Below are 26,731 nucleotides of genomic sequence, written 5' to 3'. Positions count from 1 at the left end.
TGGCGATGCTTGTGAGCTACCCCCAGAACACTCTACGCAGAAGGTGCATTTCACTTATCTTATCTTATCTTATCTTATCTTATCTTATCTTATCTTATCTTATCCTATGCCTCTGACTTTCTGGATGAGCCTACCATAGGGAACCTTGTCAAATGCCTTACTAAAATCCATATACACCACATCCACCACTCTACCTTCATCAATTTGTTTTGTCACCTCCTCGAAAAACTCAATTAGGCTCATGAGGCACAACCCGCCCCTCACAAAGCCATGCTGACTATCCCTAATATGACTATTCTTCTCCAAATGCTCGTAAATTCTATCCCAAAGAGTCCTCTCCCTTGTGGTCCTCAGTGACCATAATTCTTTTAGTTTTAAAATAGTCATGGATAAAGATAGGGCTGGTCCACAAGTTAAGGTCTTAAATTAGAATAGCGCCAATTTTGGAAGCATTAGCTGGGTACTTGCAGAGGTCAATTGGGTATGACAGGTAAAGGGATATCTGGCAAGTGGGAGGCTTTTAGAAGTGCAATATCAAGAGTTCAGGGTTAGCATGTTCTTGTTAGGGTGAAAAGCAAGGCTGGCAATTTTAGGGAATCTTAGCTGATGAGAGATGTTCAGGCTCTGGTCAGGAAAAACAAGGAGGCATACATCATGTTTAGGCAGTTGAGATCAAGCGAATCCCTCAACGAGTGTAAGATATGTAGGAGTACACTTAAGAGGGAAATCAGGAGGGCAAAAAGAGGGCATCAGATGGATCTGGAAAGCAAGATTAAGGAAAATCTGAAGAGATTCTACAGGTATATTAAGAGTAAAAGGGTGGCGAGGGAGAGAATAGATTCCCTTTAAAATCAGCATGGTTGTCTATGTGTGTAACCACAGGAGATGGATGAGATTTTTAATGAATATTTCTCATCAGTTTTTACTGTGAAGAAGATCATGGAAGCTAACGAACTGAAGAAAATGAGTTGTGATGTCTTGGACCATATACAAATTACCAAAGAGGAGGTACTGGCGGTCTTAAAGCTCAGCAAGGTGGATAAATCCCCCGGATGCATCCTCAGACCTTGAGGGAAGTGGAGAAGAAATTGCGGAGGCCCTTGCAGAGATATTTGCATCATCTTCCACCACAGGTGAAGTTCCGGAAGACTGGAGGGTGGCTAACATTGTACTTATGTTTAAGGAGGACAGCAAAGACAAGCCAGGAGACCTGTGACTAGTGCTGTGCCACATGGATCAGTGCTGGGCCCATTGTTATTCATCATTTATATAAATGATTTGGATGAGAATGTAAAGGCATGATTATTAAGTTTGCAGTTGACGTTAAAATAGGTGGTATTCATTGACAGTGAAGAAGGATATAAAAAATTATAGGGAGATCTTGATCAGCTAGGTAAGTAGGCCAAGGAATGGCAAATGACGTTCGTTTCAGATAAGTGCCTGATGTTGCATTTTGGGAAGTCAAACCAAGGGAGGACTTTCACAGTGAATTGTAGGGCCCTGAGGAGTGTTGTAGAACAGAGGGACCGAGGCATACAAGTACACAGTTCCCTGAAAGTGGCATCACAGGTAGACAGGGTGGTGAAGAAGGCATGCTAGCCTTCATCAGTCAGGACATTGAGTAAAGGAGTTGGGACACTATGTTGCAGTTGTACAAGACAGTGGTGAGGCCGCACCTGGAGTATTGTGTATGGTTTTGGCTACCCTGTTATAGGAAAGACATCATTAAGCTGGAAGTAGTGCAAAGAAGGTTTACTAGCATGTTGCCAGGACTCACTGGCCTGAGTTATAGGCAGGCTAGGACTTTATTCCTTGGAGCATAGGAGACTGAGGGGTGACCTTATAGAGGTGTATAAAATCATAAGGGGAACAGACAAGGTGAATGCACACAGTCTTTTGCCTAGGGAAGGGTAACTAAAAACTGGAGGGCCGAGGTTTAAGGTGATGGGTAGAGATTTAAAAGGGACCTGACAGGCAACTTCTTCATGCAAATGATGGTGCATACGTGGAATGAGCTGCCATATGAAGTGGTTGAGGCAGGTACAATAACAACATTTAAAAGACATTTGGACAGATACATGGATTGGAAAAATTTAGAGGGATATGTGCCAAATGTGAGCAAATGGAACCAGCACAGATGAGCATCTCAGTCTGCATGGATGAGTTGGGTTGGAATATAGTTGGGGGAACTATATTTATAAGGTGAAACAAGCTGTTGGAACTATGGAGAGAGGAGACTAAGAGAATGTGTAATAGAAAATTATAAATTATGAGTTTTGATGGGATGAACAGGGGAAATCAACTTCCTTTGGTTGAGGTGGCACAGTTATCAATTTAGAATTGACAGCAAGGGGCAAGAAGGATGGGGACTTAAGCAGGGAACAGAATGTTTTATCTTAGTGGATACATGAAATATCCTTGAAGTAGAAGAATATAGAAGACCATGGTGAGAGAGTGTGCAATAAGACTGGTTTTGATTAGGATTGGTTTTCACTATTCTGGCAGACTGTTGGTACATATGAAAGGGGATGAATAGTCTCCTGCTGTGCTGTAAACTTAGATGTGGAACACAAAAGACATTGTGGTACACATGCAGAAACCCCAACCCTTTAATTATGTTTCATTAGCTAATCTAGCATTTCAACTGAAATAAACTTTGAAATATTGGATTTCAAATGGTTAATGAAATATTAATTTGGATTTTTGCAGGCTACCGAAAAAGATGCTTAATTGATATCTGATGACTGATTTTAGTAGTTGTGCTAAAAGCCATGTTTTGACACGCATATATAATAATGTTAACTAATGCAGAGAAGCACTAGATAAATGCAAAGATGATACACTTAAAGTTATAGCGTAATGCAGGCCAGCTGTTACCACAGTAATTTTGCTGAAGAATGCCAGACAGAGGCATGCCAAATTCACAGATGAGGCCATGTCAACCTTGCTTAGTGAAGGAGAGCAGGCTATATAATGGCACACATTGGCATCCAGTCACTGAACTGGAGTCCAGTGCAGCACAACTGAGTACATTAGTAGAAAGTGTCAGTATTGTCTGCATTGCCAATGCATGGAAGCATATAAGATGTCTGGTTTGAACAGTTCTGCTAAGATAAGCCAACAGGATCGTTATGCATGACGAGCACCTGCCACAAGCGCTTAAGGAAAAATTTTCTGTTTGCTGGCCCTTTCATCCTTTCATCCTTGCTGAACATGCTAAACTGTATCAGAAGCTTAAACAGATTCAGTTCTGCTGCTATAGAGGCCAGGCAAAGAATCTTTTGTATGAATGAAGATACTTAGGTTGTATGTTGTTCTTAAAGTTACTAAGGTTTTACAACCCAGAATGAATTCTTAAAGGGGGTTCCCACAAGGAATATGCATTTCAATTATAGCATGAGAATGCTCATAAAATTATGCAGCTATAATACCTTGTTGCAGCTCATATGCTTTTTGTACTATTCTTCTGTTTTCAGGACAAGATAATATATAATCTGCAGACATACATTTACACTGGTGTAGACCAAAAATATCAAGAACCATTCATGTTCTAAAATAAAATCTGTCCTAATTATCACTGGCTCAGGAAGTGGAGAACTGTAAAAATATAAGCTAGTTACAAAATGTTCATGTTGTGTAATGTTGCATTCCAGGGACACTGCCAGGTCTGGTCTCAGCCTCCTCAGTTTTAGTAGCATCATCTCTGAGACAGCAAGTCATTTGTTCAAACCCTACTCCAGGACTTGAGTAAATCATTAAAGCTAATGCATTAGTTCAGCACACAAAAAAATACACTCCTGTCAAAAGCCCTGCCTTCTGTCAGGCAGACATAAAATATCCCAATGCATTATTTGAAGAAAGGCAAAGGACATGGTGACCTGTTCTTAAGTTATCCCTTAACTAATGTCACTAAAACAGATAACTTGGTAATTTGTTGCACAGTACTGCGCATTATTTGGCACCACATTTCCCAGCACTGCAAAAGTAATTTCACTTCCTAAGTACTTTGAGACATTCTGAGGTTGTGAAATTTGTTGCATAAGTTTACTTCTTTTATCTTCAGTAGCAGCAGAAGACAATATTCAAACAAAGTAGTAGTTGTCATACTCATTAAAAATGGAAGTACAGCCTGGTGCTATAGCCTATATTCCTGGCCAAGCCCTAGTCTCGTATTAATCTTCATTCAAAGGAAATGTCCAGCAGAAGGAGCTTGAACGGTCTCTCAAGAAAGAGTCCATCTGATGCCATGCAAGTAGCATTGGAAATATCAGAAAGTGAGCATGACATGGGTGACTTACCAAGCAGGCTATTAGTCATTTGACGATTTTTGCATTTCCACAAGGGAATTATTTTTGAAAAAGTAGATGGTTTAAATTTCACACATCAAAAACAAACCAGAAAACAGCCCCATGGCAATGCAGACTGATGCCATTTACACACCATATAATTTAAAGAAATGCACTGTATTTGATTTGAACATCGTGTTTTGTAAAGTTTTTCATGAGAAATGAGAAAGCTCAGCAAAAGGTAGGCACTGAAAATGACTGGAAAAAAAGTGTCAGAATTTGTCATGAACTGTTTATTTTGTGGATATGCTATGAATGTTACAGAAATTGTGGTGCTCGAGTACTTATTGGATTGTATCTCCATTGGTGCCTGACTTGTCACCAGACTAAATTGTTGTTTCAATATCAATAGGATTATGTTATTCTTGATCTACACTGAGGCATTCTTAAGGTAGTGTTAAAGCAAAGCTACGCAGCATGCAGCAAACAATTATGATTCCTGAGGTCTAATGGTACAAAGCAAGAAGAATTTTTATCACAATATATTTTTTTATTCCGTTGACACATCAGAAACATTGCTTCAGAATTGTAACAGAATGCTAAGTATAGCTAGCTTCCTAATGCTGTGATCTTCAGCCAGTACTTGGTGCTGTGTCAGTAAATTGATGGGTACCATATTAATACTACTGGACTGTTTAAATGACATCTTTGGCAGGCAGTCAGGCTAAGTCCACTGCTAGCAACAGCCCTTTTGCAAAGATTTCAGTAGCTTGACACTTTAGTCTGTAGCACTGTTGAAAATCATTCGCTTTATTTTCTTGATATCATCATGGCATTAACAAGCCTTTTCATGACCTGAGCAATGGCATATGGAAGCTTTTTTTACAGAGATTTGACATGATGTGAGAAGCAGTCAGAAAACATATTCTACTTCCAACATTACCTCATAAAAATGAACATTGCACCAAAACATTTAAAAATATCTGTAAATTTCCAGTCTATGAAGGTCTAGAAAATTGTGTTAATTACAGCAAAAGGAAAGTTTTAAATTTTACTGCTGTTTATTGACAATGAAGTAAGAGACCAGTAAATATACAGTAACTCTGTCACTGCTGCCTTTTTCTCCAATGAAAATAGCCCAGTATTAGAACACTTCTTGATTATTACGCATATTCCTTGGTTAATCTTAGTACAACCATACCAAAATTTTACAAAGATGAAATATGAGGAAGATTACAATAAGGAAGTTGTATGGAATAATCAATAAAATATACTGTTTACCCTTTGTAAAGCCAAGTTTTGGATACTGATCCTCTCTGTAAGTATAACCATAAACTTTTATAAACATTATGTAGAAGTATAAACATTGTTTTGAAATTTTCTAAATCAGAAAATAAAATTGTAAATCATGATGACTGTAGTGCCATAATTTAACATTTGAAGCCAGCTGCTGCATTTTTTCATTTTGTTGAATGGAAGGGGAAAAAAAAAGTTTGTTTATCGATGCTGTATAGAAGGACAGAACTATAATTTAGAGTCATAGTGTTAAGAGTCATACAACTAGAAACCAGGCCCTTTGACCGATCACAAAGTACCTCTCTATACCAACCCTTTTTCCAGCATTTGGTTCATAGTTTTCTATGCTTAGCAATTCTAGTGCCCATCTAGATATTTCTTAAATGTTATGAGAGTCTCTGCCTCCACCACTCCCTCAGGAATACATCCCGAATTCCAACCAACCTGCGGTTGAAAAAAAATTTCTTCAAATCCCCGCTAAACCATTTACCCTTTACCTTAAATCTATGTCCTCTAGTTTTAAACATCTCTGCTATGGAGCAAAGCTTCTTATGATCTACCCTATCTAGGCCCCCTTATAATTTTATGAACCTCATTCAGTTACCCCCCAGCCTCCTCTGCTCCATGGAAAACAAATTCAGTCTACCCAATGTCTCCTCATAACTCAAATGCTCCATCCCTGGTAACATCTTGATGAATCTGTTCTGTACTCTTGCCAGTACAATCAAATTCTTTGAAAAGTGAGCTGAAGTAAAAACAGAAAATACCGGACAACCAGAAACTTCCATAGTCACTGCCTGAACAGCTGATAGTTTCCAGCACTTTTTGTTTTAATTTCAGATTTCCAGCATCTGCAGTATTTTGATTTTTGAAGAAGTGAGCTAGACGTTTATTAATGTTTTCTTTCGTGAATATAGCTGAATTGTGATTGGTAAGGGGGTTAAGGGTTGCAGGGAGAAGGCAGGAGAATGGGGTTAAGAAAAGAAAAAAAAATCAGCCATAATTGAATGGCAAAGCAGACTCAAAGAGCCAAATAACCTAATTCTGCTCCTATATCTTATGGTCTTATGGTTCTTTCATATATAAATTTTAGAGATTCAAATTTCATTCTTTTTCAATGCCTACAAACTGTATACTTTGATTACATCCTATGTAATTAAAGTTTTGTATTCTCTATTTCATACAGGGTTAGCTATTTTTGTCACATTTTGGAACTTGCTTTCTATATGAGTACAAAGTGAAACAAAAGAATAGGGCTAAAGTAAGAAAAGAGAGCTATCATTTTCAGTGCACCAATCTGCAGCTGCAGAGAGAAGAGGTTAAGGGTGGTACTTAAAGATTTTACTCCATTGATTTTATATCACAGTTTTATGAAAGTCTGAAAACTAATTTCTATTAGGAAACATTATTGAGAAGAAACCACAGTCATAGAATCACACAGCACATAAACAAGCCCTTTGGTTTACCACAGTGACCTACTGAAATTAACTGATATGACAAATGACAGTATCATCAAATATTATTTGGACAGGAAAAAAAATATTCCAAATGTGTAAAACTTCAGCTAAAATGTACAAAAATAGAACTGTGAGCATTGATAACCATGTCAAGTAATTTGTAATTTTGTCCTTTTTAACAGTTTTATTGCACCATCTTTTCTCAAACTTTCCAATAACACTGGACTCACAATTCCTGGTTTATATTAAATTCCACTGACTCTGTGGCTTTACGATAAAATAACTCTGGTTATATTTTCAGTGAGTCTAGTATATTTATACACTGTTTCAACAGATTTTGCAAATCAAACACATGGCTATTAATTGAGTTGTATCCAGAAATCAGTTGGTTTGAAATATGACCTTTCTTACAATATTGACAATAATAATGATCCTAATAATAATAATGGAATGACGATGTATCTTATGAATTGTCAGCCTGCTAGTACCAGGAATATTGGAAGCAGAAAATATATTTCACTTTCCTCTTGAACACAAAACATGACATTTTGAAGCATAACGTCAAAAGTATAAGGGTCTCAAAACTTATTGCATTTGATCTCTTGTGGTGTTACTAATTATAACTTTAAAGATTCAACTTCCATTTGATTATTCTTTGTTCCATTTCTCACAATTTACTGTGTTTTATGTGAGGGTTTTCAGAGTGCTCAACCATGATTATTGTAACAACTTTTCTTTGCATCTTTACAATGAAAAAATGGGCTTAAATTTAATAAATCTGTTTTATTTCTTCACTCTTTTGCCATTCCTTCAAAGGGTTTTTTTTTTGCTTTTATTATCTTTTAACCTTCTGTTTTGACTTTTGTATATCCTTCAGTATTCTTCCTTGTCTTTTAATTTTTGTTTCTTGTCTCTCCTTTTTTTGGCATTCTCTATCATCTAGAGAGTGAGCAACGAAATCTGGCTGAGAGGCCAAACCTTCAGTAAATAAGAGGCTTCTTTATTACAACATTGTTTTCAACTAGCAAATTCAGTCAGTAATATTTGCTACTATCAGAAAGTGAAATAATAACGGATGCAACAAGCATCCTCGGTATATGGCCAATCATCAATGTAAACGCTTCCAGAAATTACCATAAGCAGGAAAGCTGTCAGTGTCTTTTAAAAGAAAAGACACTTAAAATGAAACTTATTATGAAATTTAAATAATTCAAAAGCTGATTGATTAATTGATTGCAGAGGCTTAGGTATCAGTTTAAAAAATACATTTTCTATCCAATTGATACCAGAACCACTGCAAAAAATACATTCTGCCTAGAATAACTCTCCCCACATGAATTAAATAAATTCTAAACTCAAAACATTTGAAATTTTTTGGAGCTTATTTGCAAATACATGAATTGCAGTACTTCAGGAAGGTAGCTTACCAATATCAAGGACAAATATTGAAACAGACCTTAGCTTTACAGGAAAGTCCACACTCTATAAGTGAATTATAAAAAAAATTAGGGATCTGTAATACAGTTGTTATATTCCTAAACTAGTAATCTGGAAGCTTGGATTATTGATCCAAACATATGGGTTTAGATTCCATCATGGTAGCAATTTAATTTAAATTCAATTATTTAATTCTGGATTAAAAATCAGTCATAGTAGCCATGAAACAAACTGTTTATTTTGAACAGTAATTTATTTTGAAAATAAAATGGGTTAGTATAGGATTAGTGTTGATGGTTGGCACAGACTCACTGGGCTGAAGGGCCTGTTTTGTGCTGTATCACTCTGTAGCTCTCAAACCCATTTGATTCACTCATATCCTTTCGTAAGGAAGATGCCATTCTTATTCAGACTGTCTTATATAAGACTCAAGAGCCAAAACAATATTATTAAATTTTAGTTGTTCCTAAATAGCCTAGCAAGCATCTTGATCATGTGAGCTCACCGCCACTTTCTTAAGGGCCACAGTGCTGACCTTGCCAATTATCACCACATCCCACTAGCAAAGAACTGTGTTTGTGCCCACTGGTCAGTTTCCTATACCTAATGAAAATACATGTTTTAATATGAAATACAATCATTACTTGAAAGAAATGCATTCCTTGAAAGTTTTATGTCAAGTGAAATTTTATAAATTGAAATGCATTGCAGGTATCTTGGCACAGTGGACAGAGAGTGGCATATTTTTCATTATGGGGAGAAATAGATTCATAAATCAAAGACAAGTACCAAGGAGTCAATCTGTTTTTGTAAAACAAATTGTAAACTAAAAATTAGTTAATTGAGAAATACCTATAAATATATGTCACTGTAACCCACTTTACTTCAAGATGAGGAATTTCCTTGGAGGTGATCCTGCATCAAAACTTTACAGAAGTGCAGCAGAAGCTTTGTCAACACACAAAGGCAAGAGCTCCTCCACCTTGCTGTGAAATAACACCAGGAGGATCTCTAAGAAAATCTTAGTTATCACCTAACCGCCACTTCTTGTTATACCTCATCTTTCCATTTAACACTTCACTTTTTTTTGTGCTGGGGTTGTGACCATTGACTGGTCCCTTACAGTTTCTAATTAAACATTTCTAGAATTATCATGGATGTGGCTTATATGAAGAGGCATCAAGCTAATTAATTGAAATCTTGCAAAAACAACTGGCAATTACTTAAACAACTTGGTCTCCACGATGTGTTCACACAAACATTTTCAGTCAGCAATTGCAAATAAACTACATTTATGAATGGCTTTGAGGTTTCACTGACCAATGAGAGACCTCTTTAAAAGAAAGCCAGTGATCCCTGCCCATGACATTAATATGTATCTGGAGCATATTATTTACAAATAACAGATAGGGAGTTTTATAAGATCATAAACATTTGAGAATTCCACCCAATGAATTGTACATCACTATCTGCTAAAATGCAATTAAATGTCATGCATTTATATAGCAAATTTCAAAAACTCATATGATCCAAAAGCATGACAGCAATATATCTTTGAAGCATTTTGTAGTGTAGTAACTGTTACAAAGTGAAAGGTACAATCAATCTGGACAGAGCAAATCCTACTAAAGTCAAAAATGACCAAATAATGATGGTTGATAAATATTGGCTGGAACACCAGAGGAACACAGAAGAACACAAGAAAATGGCCACCAAGCCCCACAAGCATGCCTGCCGTTCAACATGATTATGGCTGATCTATGCTGGCCTCGCCTCCTCTTCTGAGCCAGTTCCACATAACCCTCAATTTTTCGATTCTTCAAATATTTATCTATCTCCACCTTAAATATTTCTAATGACAATGGCCTCTACTCCACCGTCAGGGATACAGAATTCCAGTGATTCACTACCCTCTGAGAAAATAATTTCCTCAATGACCAGCCATTATTTTGTAGCTATGTCCCCTTATTTATGACTCTCCTACTAGTGATAACATCCCTTAAGATATTATATGCTTGAATAAACTTCTAAACTCCAAGGAATACAGAGCCAAACTGGCCTCTCTTGATAGGACAACACTCTCATCCCAGGAATTAGCCTGGTGAATCTTCTTTGGGCTGACTCCAATGCTACTACATCCCTTTTTAGATAAGGTGACCAAAACTGCGCACAGTATTCTGGGAGTTGCCTCACTAACATCCCTTAGAACTGTAACAAGATCTCCCTACCTCTTCGCAATAAAGACCAACATGCCATTTGCTTTCTTAAGTTTACTACTTGTTGGACCCGCCTGCTAACTTTTTGTGATTCGTGCATTAGGTCACCAAGATCCCTCTGAACTTCACTCATTTGCACTCTCTCTCCATTTAGATAATAATATGTCTCTTGATTCCTCTTGTTGAAGGGCATGACCTCACACTTCCCATATTAAACTCCATTTGCCTGGTTTTAGCCCGATCACTCAATCTGCCCCAGGTAGGATCCGTAACATACTGTTCTAAATTCACAGTCTTGTTTTCAAACCTTTCCAAGTTCTTCCACTACCACTATCTCTTTAATCTCCTCCAGCCCTACAGCACTACAAGATATCTGCATGCATCTCCATCACACCAAATTTAATTGCTCCTCCATTGGTGGCTGACCGCCAAAACTTTAACTTCTAGAATTCCTTGCCTCAACCTTTTTTCTCTCCATCACTTTTTTCACTTTTTCCTACTTCTAAAAACATACCTTGAAAACCTACCATGTTCAATTTTTTTATTCATGATGCAACGGTGAAATGACTAGGGTGGTTCTGCCACATTAAAGGCACTATATTAGAACAAGTTATAGCCGTTGTTGTTGCTGTTGCTGCTGCTTTTGGGTAATCTTCGTGACTTCTCACTTCTCACAGACACATGAAACTTGAATGCCAACTCTGGGTCAAATTAAACTAGATTTGGACTCCTGCCTAGACATGACACTCCTGCTCACCATCCACCCAGACTTAGCTTTGCAAAATACAGGAGGTTAATAGAGCCGACTATCAGCACCTGGTAGACCTGCAGCAAGGCATCTCAGGCCCTCAGTGGCAGACTCAAACAGTGTGTATAAGCTGGTGTGGGTAGCCAGTTCAATCAAACCTCTGTCTTCTGCCTAGGTGAGTCCGGGCGGGTGTTATGCAGGGGCACCAAGTCTAGGCGGTGGGCCAAATCCAACTTGATTTAACCATGAAACTGAGACCAGAGCCACAATCATGATTTTAAACAGTAAATATGAGAATTATGCTGTTATGAGCATGTTTTACCTTTGATTTAAAGTTCAAGGTACTCAAATGAACCTCTTCACAAAGTGACAACACTTAGCCACAGTTACGATCATAAAATGCACTTTACAACATTATAACCAAATTGTTGGATGTTCACAAAACATGTTGGAAGGTCAGAGTGAATAAATGTTATAAAGCTAATAATGATGGGTGGGAGCATTTAGTGGAAAATAATCTCATAAAGCAAACATCATAAAATACAAGAGTGATGGCTAAGAAATTCCTCAAATTCTGAATTCCTGATAAGATTATTTTTATTGTTACTGCGCTCAAATAGCCCTTTTTTTTAAAAAAGGAATTGTCAAGTTATTCCTTGGAAACCTTTGACTCTTGTCAGGGCATATTTCCACAAGCACTAATGTACCAGCATTTCACCCTTTACCTCAAATGAACCTGAACAATGGACATCAGCAATCTATCTGTGAAGAGTTTGACAGCCAAATTCAACCTTACCTTCTGCATTTTCCAGCACAGTCACTCAAAGTCTGCCAAAGTTTCTCCTCCCTAACCCTGAGACATGAAACCAGTAACAGCATTTGAAATGTTATCCCAACTTAGCGTAGCCAAAACCATACATGCAACCAGCATGAGTGCTAATTTAGTACTGTTCCAAGTGTTATGGTTAACCTACAAGCTCTCTGCACATTATTGCACTCAGTTTCATTCTCTGACCTTCTCAGATGATTTGTCACAATGGTTCACCCACTGACTATTCCTTGCTGAGGGCCACACCCAGTCCAATCTTACATTTCGCCCAGGCACACATCTAAGAGGGAAATCATGGGTTTTAGTTTTTCATCTGAACTATCCATTTCACAACACATTGAAATATTGTGCTAATTTTGTTCTTAAATGTGATTTTAGACCTGCATTTGTGACATGTATTTTGTTACATTTTTCAAATAATGAATCTTACATATTTGAAAATATTACCAAACAAAATGTGATTGTACTTGAGGATGTAATAAATTCCTGATCCTCGTGTTCTCATGGGAGATCTTCTGGATTCTCCAGTTAAAAGGGAAAAAGCTGAATTACTCCAAAACTAGTGGAAACCCGTGAAATTTCTGGAGTGTAGGCCATGTTCTTCACTGACAATTTGATCTGTCCTGAGTATATTACCAACCTAGAATTTTCCCCAGGTTCTCCCAAATGTCTGCTGTAACTTTGACAGGTGCAAAAGTAAAGAAATGGCATAGATAGAGATTGGCAGGTAACTCATTCTTCCCCATTCACTTCAGGATGATCTGAACTTGACGGATTGTTCCTTATTACACTTCAAATTTTTCTTTAATGTGGGCTTTGTCCTGATCAACTTTGAAGGACGTCAGTGAAGGGGAACCAAAGAGCTTCCTGGTGGATTGGTATAATGCACCATTATCAAGTCACTAGGTGGCAGTTGGAATAGCGCTTACCCTTTCAAGCTTATTTGCGTAGCAGCAGAGGAAAAGCTGTGCTCTACATTTGTGCACTCTGAAGCATGGCTGGAGGGCTGCTCATCAGGGCCTGACCCACGTCTACAAATTCTTCGGAAAAGAGCTGATGAAATACTTTTTCATCAAGCAGCTGAAATCAAAGTTTAAAAGCAAAAGATAAAAATATTTCCCACCAGCACTCTGGTCGTGACTCTACTTTGATCACTCCACAAAGAATGGGAGGTGCAAGAGCTGCTTCCTGCAGTAAATTGGGTAAGGAGAATGACATTTGAATTTCCAAGATATGGAATCTCAACATTTAACTCTTTGACACTGAAACGTATCCCCTGACAATTGTTTCACATGATGTGGTTTGTGTCTTCATTCCTTTTAAGTTCAAGGGACACACACATGTGTTTATGATGTAAAGCCATTGATCAATTCCATGACTTGACCATATCCAATTTTTCTGGACATTGCCCCTCTCCCCACCCAACATCCGTCACAACTGCCCAGTTATCTGCGATCACCTTGAAGGGGGAAGATCACCTCATCTCCTTAAATATATCCACAGAACACTATTTCATTCTTCCTCTTCCCTCACCTGTATCTAAGTTCTTTCTGGCCAAGACATGAACCCTTCAGGCAGCTGGTTCTGCTGGTTTCCTCTTTGCATCCCTTTGCTCATTTCCTTGGTACAAGTGACAATAATAAACCAATTCCAATTCATTAAGCCAAACTTTTCCAATTTTCGAACCCTTCCACACTACGATGTAAATGCTATTCCCTGTCCTTCCTGACCAGCAATCTCCAGTTTCATTTCACCTGATGTTTACTGCCCACACCCCATGATACACAAACTTAACCAACGTCTGTCCTGACCTCCATGCTAGCCAATACTCAAATCTCTCTCTCCATCTTAATTGTTGTCCCTGCCCTTTCAACAGTGCCCACGTCACACTTTCCCTCAAAACTCCACCCTTGACGCATCTCGTCTCAGTAACCACAAGTCCAACCACTTCTTCCGCTCCACATGTTTTTTTAAATGTTGCTGCAAACTGGCAGTACATCAGGAATGGGAAAACAGAGGTAGGATGGGGATGGTGTGGAGAGGAACAGTGTCAAAATGCCAAATAGCATCTGATCACAGCTTGTTGAAATGCTGTTATCCATGTTTGTCTTTTGTTTTTATCTCACAATAAAGCCCAACATAACTGGTAACTTTTGCATTTATTGAACAACTTGCATGCCTAAATCCCATTTTATCACCCACTCAGGTCTTTATGCAAACTGACATCTGATAGTTTTTTTCATCCAAAATATGTTGCTCTGAGTTACAAACTGTTTAATTTCATAAGATCTCCACTGATGATGTATTGTTTTTGGTTTGGGCTGCTTATAACTGTGCCAGCATTGTGGCCACTTTAAATTGGCACTGTTTGTTGGAAAAAACTTGCCGAGATGGAACACACAAATGATTTGTACCAGATCTCATCTATCAATGGCTCATAACTATTTAATTAGTGTGTTTGATTCCGTTCCTCTCTGATGTCTTTAATTATAGTTAATGAAAATATGTGCTGTGCTAGTCCAGGCCTCAGAAGAGCCAAATTTGATTGGCCAAATCATTATCATGTTACACTCACCCACCCAGTGCTGGCTTGGCCTTTGGCAGAGTCCTGTTCTCAGAACTGAGGCAGAAAACTTGGCCACAATTGCAAACCTAAGAAGGCTTCAGCATCAGCCATGATTGCCATGGTCGAGGAGTTTGGCTGCTGTTCTCACACATCGGCCAGAAGGTCTGCAAGCTAACAGATCACCGGGGAATCCTTCATGGAAATTGGTACTTGTCCTTTCAAGCTAGCTTGCAATGACTGAGGTGGTCTGGGTAGTTCTTGTGCTATCGTTTGAGCAAATGAATATACATAAATGCAAGACAGGAGCAGGCAAGTTGGTTCATTAGGTGTTATGGTCCCTGATGGCTTCCACCCACCAGTTGGCATGTAATCTAGGAGAACCAAAATCATCACCTCAGCCAGAAAGTCATCCAGATACTTTTCATACATTACATTTCCTCAAGTCAGCAAGTGTTGCTGCCAAAGTGACAGTAAGATGAAACAGGAGAGTCAGCAACACGTATGCACTTCTTTTTCCTTTTGTTTCTTGATGGAGACAGAGATGGAGAAGGAAAATAGAACACTAGGGGGCTGCATTTTAACACCAATGATCCTCTTCCCAATGGTCAGCATGTAAATGATACAGAAGCTATAAGCTCTGAAGGTAACTGCCAACTATAAATGCCTGGCTTATGTTTTAGCATTTTAAAATGGGAGAGAACCACAATAATGATTTATCAAAGCAAGGATGTCTCAATTTCATGATTTTCCCACCAATTTAGAGTTAGTGCACATAAAATACACTTTGCACATCAACTAAGGGTGAATTTCTAGGCAAATGTGCCTTTTTTACTCAGAAACATAGACAATAGGAGTAGGAATTGGCCATTCTGCCCTTCTAGCCTGCCCTATAATTCGATATGATCACTGCTGATCCTCTCTCCCCATACCCCTTATGAAACATCGACAATTCCTTTCCCACTCATAACTGTTGCTCAACCCGTTGAGTTCCTCCAGTGGAAGGAAAGAAATTGTCAATGTTTTAGGTCAAGACCCAGCATCAGGATTGAGATTGGAGAGGAAAGATAGCCGGTATAAAGAGAAAATGCCCAGCAGGTCAGACCATGCTAGTGGAGAGTGATGGAGATATAGAGTGACTCCATCCCACTTCCATTCTGACTTCCCCTCTTTATACCAGCTATCTTCCTTCTCCACTCTCAACCCTGAAGTTAACTATTCCTGTCCCCTCATAGATGCTGTTCGACCTGCTAAGTTCTTCCAGCGTTTTTTTTTTGCTCCATATTGCAGCATCTGCCGTTCTCTTGTATCTTGATTTTCAAGTGGTATATGTGGACATTTCAGTCATGCTCCTGTATACAATACAAATGATATTCATAGAAATCCAGTGGTTTTTCAGTTAGTAGAAATTGGGATTGCTCAAAGACAACAAATGATCAAATTTCAGTTCCTGAATGTAATGGAGAAAAGTTGACTTATGGAGAAAGCAACGTTAAGAAATAACTTCAAAATTTGCTGAATCCTGAAGGAGCCACCTGTGCAGTCTACGTAGACATTAATTTTTTAAAAATCTTAGTATAACTATGGGGTTATTCCTTTTAAACATGTGTTATAATGAGGATTTATGTTCAGAATCTCCTGGCTGGAATGAAATAATGAGAAAATCCATGTCTGTCATGGGTATTATTAAGATTCTGTTTGAACTATGATAGGGTTGAAATGCTTAAACAATGTAATCTTTTTGTTGATTACATGGTTTCAAATCTTCAAAGCTTAACAAAATATTGTGATGGAATCGCAATCCATGATACAAGATCTTTTTCTTGTATATTTTAAATTTTCTTGAATTGGAATCCTCAAGATATTGTACTTATGTTCCAAACACCAATTATAGAATGATGCAGCACAGAAATAAGTCATTTGTTGCAACATGCCTTTCCTGGCTCATTTTAGCAACCTATTTAATTGCACTCTTTCCTCATGGTCCCGGACATTTTCCTTTCAAGAATTTATACAATTCTTTAGCCGATATTATCAGTGAATCTGTGTTTGCCACCTTTCTTCACAATGCATTGCAGGTAACAACATTTGCCTTTATGAAGAACCTGTTTCTTCATGTCATCTTTGGGTCTTCTGCAACTCAGTTTAAGGCTGTGACCATTGGTTACAAACTTCGTTGCCCTGAAAAGAGTTTCTCCTTATTTGCTTTATCAAATTCTCTCTTAACCATCTCTGCTGTTAGGAAAACAACCCCAACTTCTCCAATCTATCAAAATATTTGAAGTACCTTGTCCCTGGTACCATTCTTGTATGTCTCTTCTGCACCTTCTGTAAGACCTTGACATGCTTGAAATGTGATGTCAGAACTGGGCCCAGCACAATGTGAAGCATAAGCCAATGTTCTATAAAAGTATAACATAACCTGTGTTTATACACTATTCTTCTACTAATCATCTCAAATGTGATCCTTTGGTGTAGATAGGAAACAGTGAGAGATCCTTATGAGCAGTTATAGAAAGAAAAATGTCATACTGCAGAAATATGAAATTAAAGTGGAAAACATGTTGCAAATGTCATTGCATAGATTAATACTTCAAATGGACGACAAAAGTTTCTGTGATTTCACTCCTGTGCCATTCATTTTTGCCATCATATGTTCAAAATCAAGAGACACGATGCATTTAAAGTGACTTAAGTGATCACGACTTGCATTGTACTCTTAAAGAGCTTCAAAACCTTTCTCATACAAATGATTCCCTCTCAGATATTTCACCAGCAAATAAAATTTGTTAAGAAGACAGATGATTGCATGTAACCAAAGTTAGACAAAAGATAGATTCAGTGTGCTCAGCAGTGCAAACATGAATAACTGAGGTGAATTTTGTGCTTAAATCAAGAACTTTCTATGATGAGAATGAATGGGAAATGATTTGGTCCAATGGAATTCTGTACTTGGAACAAATTGTTTTTTTTTAGATGTACTTCTTGATATTACACTTATATGTATCAATTCTCATCCAAAGTACCAAGCCAAAAATGGCTGGCCAGTTCCCGTTGAAAATAATGGAAATTCCTCAAGCTCATTAGAGTAAAATGTTTAACCACTTAAGGTCAAATGCTGAGCATAGTTTTGTATATATAAGTATTTTTCATATAGTAGGATACATGGCAAAAGAAATTGTTACATTTTTTCAAGAATGTGCAAATTGAAAGCTACCTCAATGAGTTACTTAAAAAATAAATTTCATGAAGTGACTAGCATAGAAGCAGGAGATTCTTACATTTGTTGAGTTTGCTGATCTCATATGAACCAATGACAGAAATTTTAGGAACTGAATCAAAAGCACCTACTCTTGAAGAGGGGGAATAAAGTAACTGTAAAGTAAGGAGGTAACTGTCCTGATGATTGTGTGACAGCTCCTTCTGAAATGCAATTATATCTGTGAACATTGGATTCAGTTCTACCTTATTCCAAAATAAATCTGTCACACAAACTTCAGTGCTTGAAAACAGAAAATAGACACCTGGACAAGGTACCAAATCATATCATGTAATAAAAGTTTTATGGAAGATTGGGGAAAAGGTTATAAAATGCTAACATATTGTACATACAAGTTAGGAGCTGGAGTAGGTTATCCAGCCTCTTAAACCTGTTCCTCCATTTAAAAGATCATGGCTGATTCAATTTTAACCGCATTCCCATCTATCAATATTTAGACCCCTCCCCAAAGGATTGTTTAGGTCAAAATTGCTCCTCTGGTAACTAATGCTGATAACTTTCACCATCATTTTTTAATTACAATGTTCCAAAACTTAAATTAAAAATCAAATCTTCAGAGAAATCAGTACTCCAGAGTGGGGGGAGAGTTAAAATAAACCACACGCCAGTATGTGAACTAGACCCCATCGCTATTCAAAGAGAATGTAACACCTGGAGACAACATGTGGAATATGATGTCAGGAGCTTAACAGTTTCAATCTCCAAACTCCTTAAACCACATTACAACTTTGCCAAACTGTGGTGTTAATGGTTTCAAAATTTGTCAATAATCGACCTTTGATGCAAACAGCTGCCGATGGCAAACACATGTTATTGCGTTATTGTAGCCCAATGTTTCTTGCAATGTTCTACATATGTGACAGACATCAAAGCCACGGGCTGTTTTCAACAAAACATTCTGAAGATCCTCTACTTTGGTTGCTAAAGATTTGCAATGCCTAACACACAATGCCTGTCCATATTTGCACAGATCATCCATTCTTAGTTACAGTAATCATTTGGTCCACAGGAGTTTTTCTTTATAAACAAAAGCTTACACATCGGCTCATTGCACCCTGGAGTTTACAGACCAAAACAGAAAATGCTGCTGCACACTTATTCCCAAAGCAATGAATCCTCCTTCACAGCATCCAATTCCCCTGCCCAGATTGACTCATGGCCATCTGCAAATGCCAACCAAATGACTGAAATGTCAGTTTCACTGGTTTTAAAGCCCAGCAGCCCATGTAGATTTTTTGAATGCAAGAGTGAAAGCAATTTTTCTGAAAGCAAGTGTGAAAGCAATTTCAGCCCTGTTGTAAGCAGTGACAAAAAGCAACATATTGCATACGTTGGAAATCTGAAGTAAAAACAGAAAATGCTGAAACAGTAGGTCAGGCAACATCACGGAGAGTCAGAAATACCAGGGACAAGCTTGACAAAGATGTTTCATTGTTCAGTTAGCTATGAGAAACACTCTGAAAAGTAAGAACATCAGAATATCATGTTCTTGTCTCAGTGGCAGTTATACTGAAGAAATGTTCTCAAGAGAACTGCACACCTCATTCAAACACAGAATTCCATTGTACTAACCACTTCCTACACAAGCTGATTGCACAAACACCTTTCCTCCAATTAGTCAAAGAAATCAGGTAATTAAGTCCCTTGAGCCTAACAGACCAACATGACACTCAGCTCAGCTCTCTGTCCATCCAGCTTCCATTCTGAGTTGTAAACAGGTCCGCTATAATTGCTGAGAGTTTCTAGATTGTGTTTTTCAAATTCCACATCTTCTGTGAAAAGAAATTAAATTATTCAAAGCTGAAATAATTGAGCAATACTTCTGAAGGAGATTGTGGAACTGATGGAGTAGATTTCCTGGATTTTAGGCTGAGCTTGTTGATCTCAAACATAGTCCATTTAAATACTAATGGCCTAGGAAATGAAAAACTAACAGTAGTTTCCTTGATTACAGTCCAGTGATGTCAGCATACTGCAAATTAACGAACACAAATTAGATTCATGCTGTGAAAACTGAGAATTTGCTCTTGACCCGAAATGTCTTGACCCAAAATGTCTACAATTCCTCTCCCTTCACAGATACTACTCGATCCACTGAGTTCCCCCAGCAGTTTGTTTTTTTTGCTTCAAGTGCTGAGCACTGAGTAATTTTCCTCCTAACACTCAGATGTAAAACAGTGCTTGGGCAGAGCACAGAAGAAAAATGGCAGGAAGGACTGTATGCCTATGTGGAGGTCACACCATTTTCTGGTTAGTTGAATGATTAAACAGGAAATTGGGTGGGCCTATTATCTATGCACTCTGTTAAGATAATGGTTTCTGTCCCCAAGCACCACAGTGGAGAATCCTGCCCAATATCTTCAAAAATACAGGGGAGAATCTTGACATGAGAGCCACTCTAAAAAGTAAGGATGTTAGCATTTCACACATTGGAGCAATGGGAATTATAAAGAAAGAAGTGCTCTCAAGATACTTGCACATCTCATCCAAGAGCAGACTACTTCCTACACAATCCCACTGTACACAATTTCTGATCCAGGCATGAAATTCAGATGCAAAATTGTGATCCGAACAGAAAACACCCTGCAATTATAAAGCTTTTAGTGCACGACATTCTTCTCATTGTCAGGGAGCTGCCACAATTCAGCAGGAATCTTTAGTTTTCCCACTTTGTTTCCAAAACAAATCATTTTCATAATCACTTTTACTAGTTGTTAAAATAGAAGGTAAAAATGGAAATTTGAAAACAAAATGCTGGAAATTCACGCCAGATCATTCAGCATCTGAAAGGGAAGCATTTCAGATATAATGATTAACTAAAGCTGTGGTGATAGAACGTCAAATTCAAATGATTATATATGTTTCACTTTAGAATGCTACTTATTTTGATGCATATTGCCGAGATATTCTGTTCCTATTTCACTGTTTGTCTTTAGTGAAATGTAACAGTGTAACACCTTTAATTTTCCTCTCAGCTGCCAGCATTTTTCATTCACTTGACTGGCAGCTTCTCACAGGTGGAAATTCCTCTGACAAACTATCCATTCCATCATGCGCCCTCTACAGGGAGCTCATGTTGTCAGTCAATGGGGGTCTTCAACAAATCAGTCTGAAGTGTTCTCAATCACAGATACAAAATTTAAATTACATTTAAATACTCTACAGAATGAAAATTAAAGTTTGGAAGGTACATGGCTACACTTGTACATTTGCCCACGTTAAGGGTGTATTTGTGGACCCCTTCAAAAGCTGGCAAATTTAAATTTCCCCACATATCCTTTTACTATTGACTAGGTTTAGAAAGTTAATGCTTTTGTGGTTATTTCAATAGTAAGGACTGCAAAAGATCACCGGTGGAGAAGTCAGATCAATGCAACAGCAATTTCTGAACTTCTACATTTAACTGTTTCTATGCTTTCCATAAATTGCTGTCATATTTCCTCTATTTTAAAGGCAAGTTCTAATAACCTCATTGTTATTCTCACTGCAAATTCAGAGCATTGTGATTAAAAAAAAGGATCATACAGCACATTACCTTAAATCCATGCCCTCTGCTTCTCTTACTAGTTAGTGGAAACAGTTTATTCCACATTCATTATCTTTATAAAATGCCTCATCTGCTTCTAGAATAGCTCCTTTTGTCTGTAAAACTGATTCAACACATCAAAGCAAGATAAAATTCTCATATGGATCCTATTATTTTCTTTAGTCATTCACATAGTATAGATATCGTTAGCAGAACTGTAACTGCTACCCATCACCAGTGAGTCCCTTACTTGACCCACAGCAGGTCACGTTATATTTGCAGTATTTTTTAATGTACAGATGCCCATCACTTCTGGAATTATTGTGTGTTCATAATCTTGATGTGGGATCAGAGTTAGCTATGCGTAAGTCAGGGTGCATAAGGATAGAAGATTTTCTTCGCTAAAGCACATTAGTCATAGAATCATGGAATCATAGAAAGTACAGCACAACACAGGCCCTTCGGCCCACAATGTTGTGCCGACCTTTAAACCTCACCTAAAAACTATCTAACCCCTTCCCCCCACATATCCCTCTATTTTAAATTCCTCCATATGCTTATCTAGCAATCTCTTGAATTTGACCAATGTACCTGCCTCCACCACCCCCCCAGGTAGCGCATTCCATGCCCCAACCACTTTCTGGGTAAAAAACCTCCCTCTGATATCTCCCTTGAACTTCCCACCCATTAATTTAAAGCCATGCCCTCTTGTATTGAGCATTGGTGCCCTGGGAAAGAGGCGCTGGCTGTCTACTCTATCTATTCCTCTTAATATTTTGTATACCACTATCATGTCTCCTCTCATCCTCCTTCTTTCCAAAGAGTAAAGCTCTAGCTCCCTTAGTCTCTCCTCATAATGCATACTCTCTAAACCAGACAACATCCTGGTAAATCTCCTCTGCACCCTTTCCAACGCTTCCACATCCTTCCTATAATGAGGCGACCAGAACTGGACACAGTACTCTAAGTGTAGTCTAACTAGAGTTTTGTAGAGCTGCATCATTACCTTGCGGCTCTTAAACTCGATCCCACGACTTATGAATGCTAAAATCCCATAAACTTTCTTAACTACCCTCTCCACCTGTGAGGCAACTTTCAGGGATCTGTGGATCTGAACCCCCAGACCCCTCTGCTCCTCCACACTACCCAGAATCCTGCCATTAACTTTGTACTCCGCCTTGGAGTTTGTCCTTCCAAAGTGTACCACCTCACACTTCTCCGAATTGAACTCCATCTGCCACTTCTCAGCCCAGCTCTGCATCCTGTCAATGTCCCTCTGCAATCTTCGGCAGTCCTCCACACTATCCACAACACCACCAACCTTTGTGTCATCTGTAAGCTTGCCAACCCACCCTTCTACTCCCTCATCCAGGTCATTAATAAAAATCACGAAAAGTAGAGTAGTGAACCATTTGGGTTTTGCAGTTAATCTAACAGTGCCATGGGCAGTTTTGTAAAACAAATTCCAACAATTTTCCAGGCTCTTAAACTATTTCATATATAGTATATATATCATATATAAGGTCACAGGCAAATTTTTGTGTAACAAGATGGAACAACAATTCATATCCAGAAGGTTACCTTTGATAAATTGCATCAACTGCAAAGAGCAACAACCTTATATGAGGGAACAACAGTGTCATCTCACCCATTATATTGCATCACCAGATGTGATTGTGAACTCAGCTGGACTTTGAGCATAACAAAATAACTAGTTCCAAAAACTTTTAAATTCATCCAACATTTCCTCTAGGCAATAAAAACCAAATCTTTATAAAACTGGTGGGGGTGCATTACTCAATTGGCACAAAAACTTTGTTATGGCCAAAGCCCAAACTATAAGCATTCATAAAAATATGCACTAAGTTTAAGTTCTTGGTGAAGTACAGAATGGAAGAGATACTCCTCGAGTTATTTTGAGGCCTGATTTTAATAAGATGCAGACACATCTAATTGGATCCAGTGCAGTATTAATTTCTTTTTAAGGTAGCTTTGGCCCCTCATTTTTAAACCACCAAACATTGTTTGGCTGAAGAGCCTGACAAGTGATTTATTCCTAGAGCTCAGAGCTGTCAACATAGCACAAATCCTAGGTGCGAGATTTTTCATCACATACCCGAGGCATTGTCTCACACCAAAACATAAACATGTTAAAAGCAGCAAACGTCACACAGGCACCGACAGTGAACTTGGATTAAAGAACCTGTCTGCCTTAATCCAAGTTCACTGCCACATTATCGCTGTTGCAGCTGTTCAATGTCACTACGCAATGACTAAGACTTTAAGTGCAACTGAGTTTCTCTCCATACAGCTAAAGATAGAGAATTTTCAGCCTTTTTGAAATTGTTAATTAGGCTTGAGAGAAAGAATGGTGGATATTGACTGAAGTATCAACTGAAAAGTCAAATTTTAAAGTCGCGATGAATACTGCTAACCTGCCATGACAACTTACCCATCAATAACTTCAAACTGAAAGCATGCTGGGAGTCATATTGCTGGCGGGAGTCAACATTCCTATGTATAGTTATGAATAACCAAACTAAAAGCATTCTAGCTCATTGCATAACATATGAAAAAACTGCTACCCCACTCTTCATTGTAAAGTAACTGAGATATTAATGAATTGTCCCACCATTCCCTTGTTCTTTACTATTTTCATTTTTTTTCTGTCTGTTCGGTACAGTGACACTGAAAGTTCTTATAAATCCAATGGCACAAAGGGTTTTGATGGAAATTGATGTTATTTTCACAAATGCCCAGGAACCAAGGCTTTCCTAACAATCTTTTTTTTCATGTCTGTGCCTGCTCTGGAGTAGAACAACACAAAATAAAATTGAAAAGTCAACATCTACAAGTGTAGATCACTTTCCTCAGGCAAGAGTATAATTGATCCTCAGAACAGGAGAATTCTTAGGTCTTTTAATTTTATACTTGAAATAGCTGTGACAAAGAAATGTGTGGTTTGCCATGGCCTGTAACTCTCTCTCTCTTCCATCACACGGTGTGGTTAAATACAGAGCTCATCACTTCAGGGAGTCTGAAATAAGAACATATAAACCCCGACAAAAGTTCTCTAACCTTAAATGTAAACTTGGTTTCTTTATCCACAGATGATGCCTGACATATTGAGCGTTTCTAGCATTCTAATTTCAGATTTCCAGCATCTGCAGTTTTTTTTTCAAATTTTCTCTTCAGGGAGTCTCTTGGACTGCATTGAGGAGAGCAACTGTGTTTAAATAAAGTCTTGAGTAGGAAGTCTGTATGCTCTCCAAATTTCACATAGTTAGAAAAATGTGTTTGAATGAACTATTATAGCTCAACACAATCATTTTTATTTATTTTATGGCAGCTTCTACAACTGGGACACCCAAAACTCCACATCCAATTCCAGCCCATATTATCAGGTAATCACAGACAATGCTTCTGGACTCCTTTTCAAAAACAAAAGAGATCGAAAAGTAATAAATGTGGATCCAAAGGTAGGTCTGTTTTGTTGTTCCTTTCTGATCTCCCCCACCTGCCTTGACCTTCTTTCTATTCTGAGGTTGAAAATACCATAAAACACTTGAAACACTCACATCGTCAGTCTACATCAAAGAAAGAAACAGACAAGTTAAGATTTCAGATTCTGACTTGTTTCTTTTTATTTCAGAATTCAAGGATGAGGAGTTTATTTTTGCTTTCTGTTCAAATTGAGGCAAGGGCAGCTCCAAGAAATAGGGAACTCTCAGGAGTTGACATGATGCTTCATTACACTTTTAGTTTCATCAATTAATGACAGCATAATGGTTTAGCAACATAAACATGTATTAATATCACAGCTCTAACTGTAAAGGGTGATGTCCACACGTGCTGCAAACAAGGTGACAAGATAAAGAATGACAATAAACAGGGTAATAGTCTCCTCCAAAATGAAGGTTATTTAACAAAATATTTTGAAGTTTAAAAATGATCTAGTTTCATAGATCTTGGGTTAACAAGAGGCATGTTTAAATTTTGTTTACAATTATTTTATAATATTTAAAAATATATTTCTTGTAATTCTCAAGATGAAAAATGTCAATGATAGAGAATGAGAACCACTATTTTTTCGGGGGAGGGAACATTGTCAGCATGACAATCAAATACAGTGCAGCGAGAAACAAAATAGTACTCAGTACACTGCCTCAGTCATGGGAGAGAATTGTTCTGGTTACCATGTGTAACAAAATTCTTAACACAACCTTTTTTAATTAATTTATTACCCAAAGCAAAGTGCATTCCTTCATTGTACCACAGCTCTAACCTCAGAAAAATCTCACCATGACAATGTATTTTTTTCTTCCATTTACTACAATAATCATCATTCTGAAACCATATGTTTTTGACTGCATTATGTGATGGCCCATACCACTTGGCAGAAGTCATGGTTTACTGCATATACGTATGAAGAATACTCACTTGCTGAGCTATTTTCAGCTGTAACCAGCAATATTCAGATTTGCACAAAGACTAAAAAAATACTCCAGTTAAGTTCTGGCAGGATTTACACCACTAAAAATAATTTATAAATATGGCCTCTCCCATGAATTGCATGATTCACAATTTGATGCAGCTGAACTCCAAAAAAACCTGCCACATATGTGGTAGGCTGTTATTATCTGTCCAGCTTGTAACAGCAAATTGTGACTAAACATTGTTAACAACCAAGTGGAGTTGAGGGTGGGGTGATAAACTTACACCAGTCCTATGCTGTAGTTACAATTTTATTACTACCTAAGCTCCCTTGAATTAGGATCCTCAAGCCCTTGAAAGGAGAAGGATATGATCTTTCAGTGACAACTAAATTCAAAAAGTACCTGACAGAGACACTGTTGGCATAAATATCCATGGGTAATTCTGGTGCTATACACTTTCAGTCTGGGTGTGGTGGCACCAGCCATATACACCAACGGAAGACATTTTAACGTCTATCATCAGGAATAAAATAGAATCACAGTGAATTTGAGAGGTGTTGATAGGTTTTTGCTTCATTGTAGCATAAGATACAATAGAGAAGGTGCCTATTTTGCCCATCAAGCCTTTCACCTTCTCTTTGGTCAGTAATGAAAGGG

At 37.9% G+C, this 26,731-nt stretch overlaps 1 protein-coding gene across 1 annotated transcript in view; it reads left to right on the top strand.

Moving 5' to 3' along the window:
* Positions 1-26,731, top strand: part of cfap299 (cilia and flagella associated protein 299) — a 496,835-nt gene that overhangs the window by 457,604 nt on the left and 12,500 nt on the right. The window contains exon 5 of the mRNA XM_052040633.1: positions 24,988-25,117. Coding sequence (XP_051896593.1) covers positions 24,988-25,117 — 130 coding nt within the window. The remainder of the gene's footprint in view (positions 1-24,987; positions 25,118-26,731) is intronic.

Source organism: Pristis pectinata, chromosome 2 (genome assembly GCF_009764475.1).
Source record: "Pristis pectinata isolate sPriPec2 chromosome 2, sPriPec2.1.pri, whole genome shotgun sequence".
NCBI classification, from domain to species: domain Eukaryota; kingdom Metazoa; phylum Chordata; class Chondrichthyes; order Rhinopristiformes; family Pristidae; genus Pristis; species Pristis pectinata.
The sequence above is the reverse complement of the archived record's forward strand: the minus strand, read 5'-3'. Positions and strand labels throughout refer to the sequence as shown.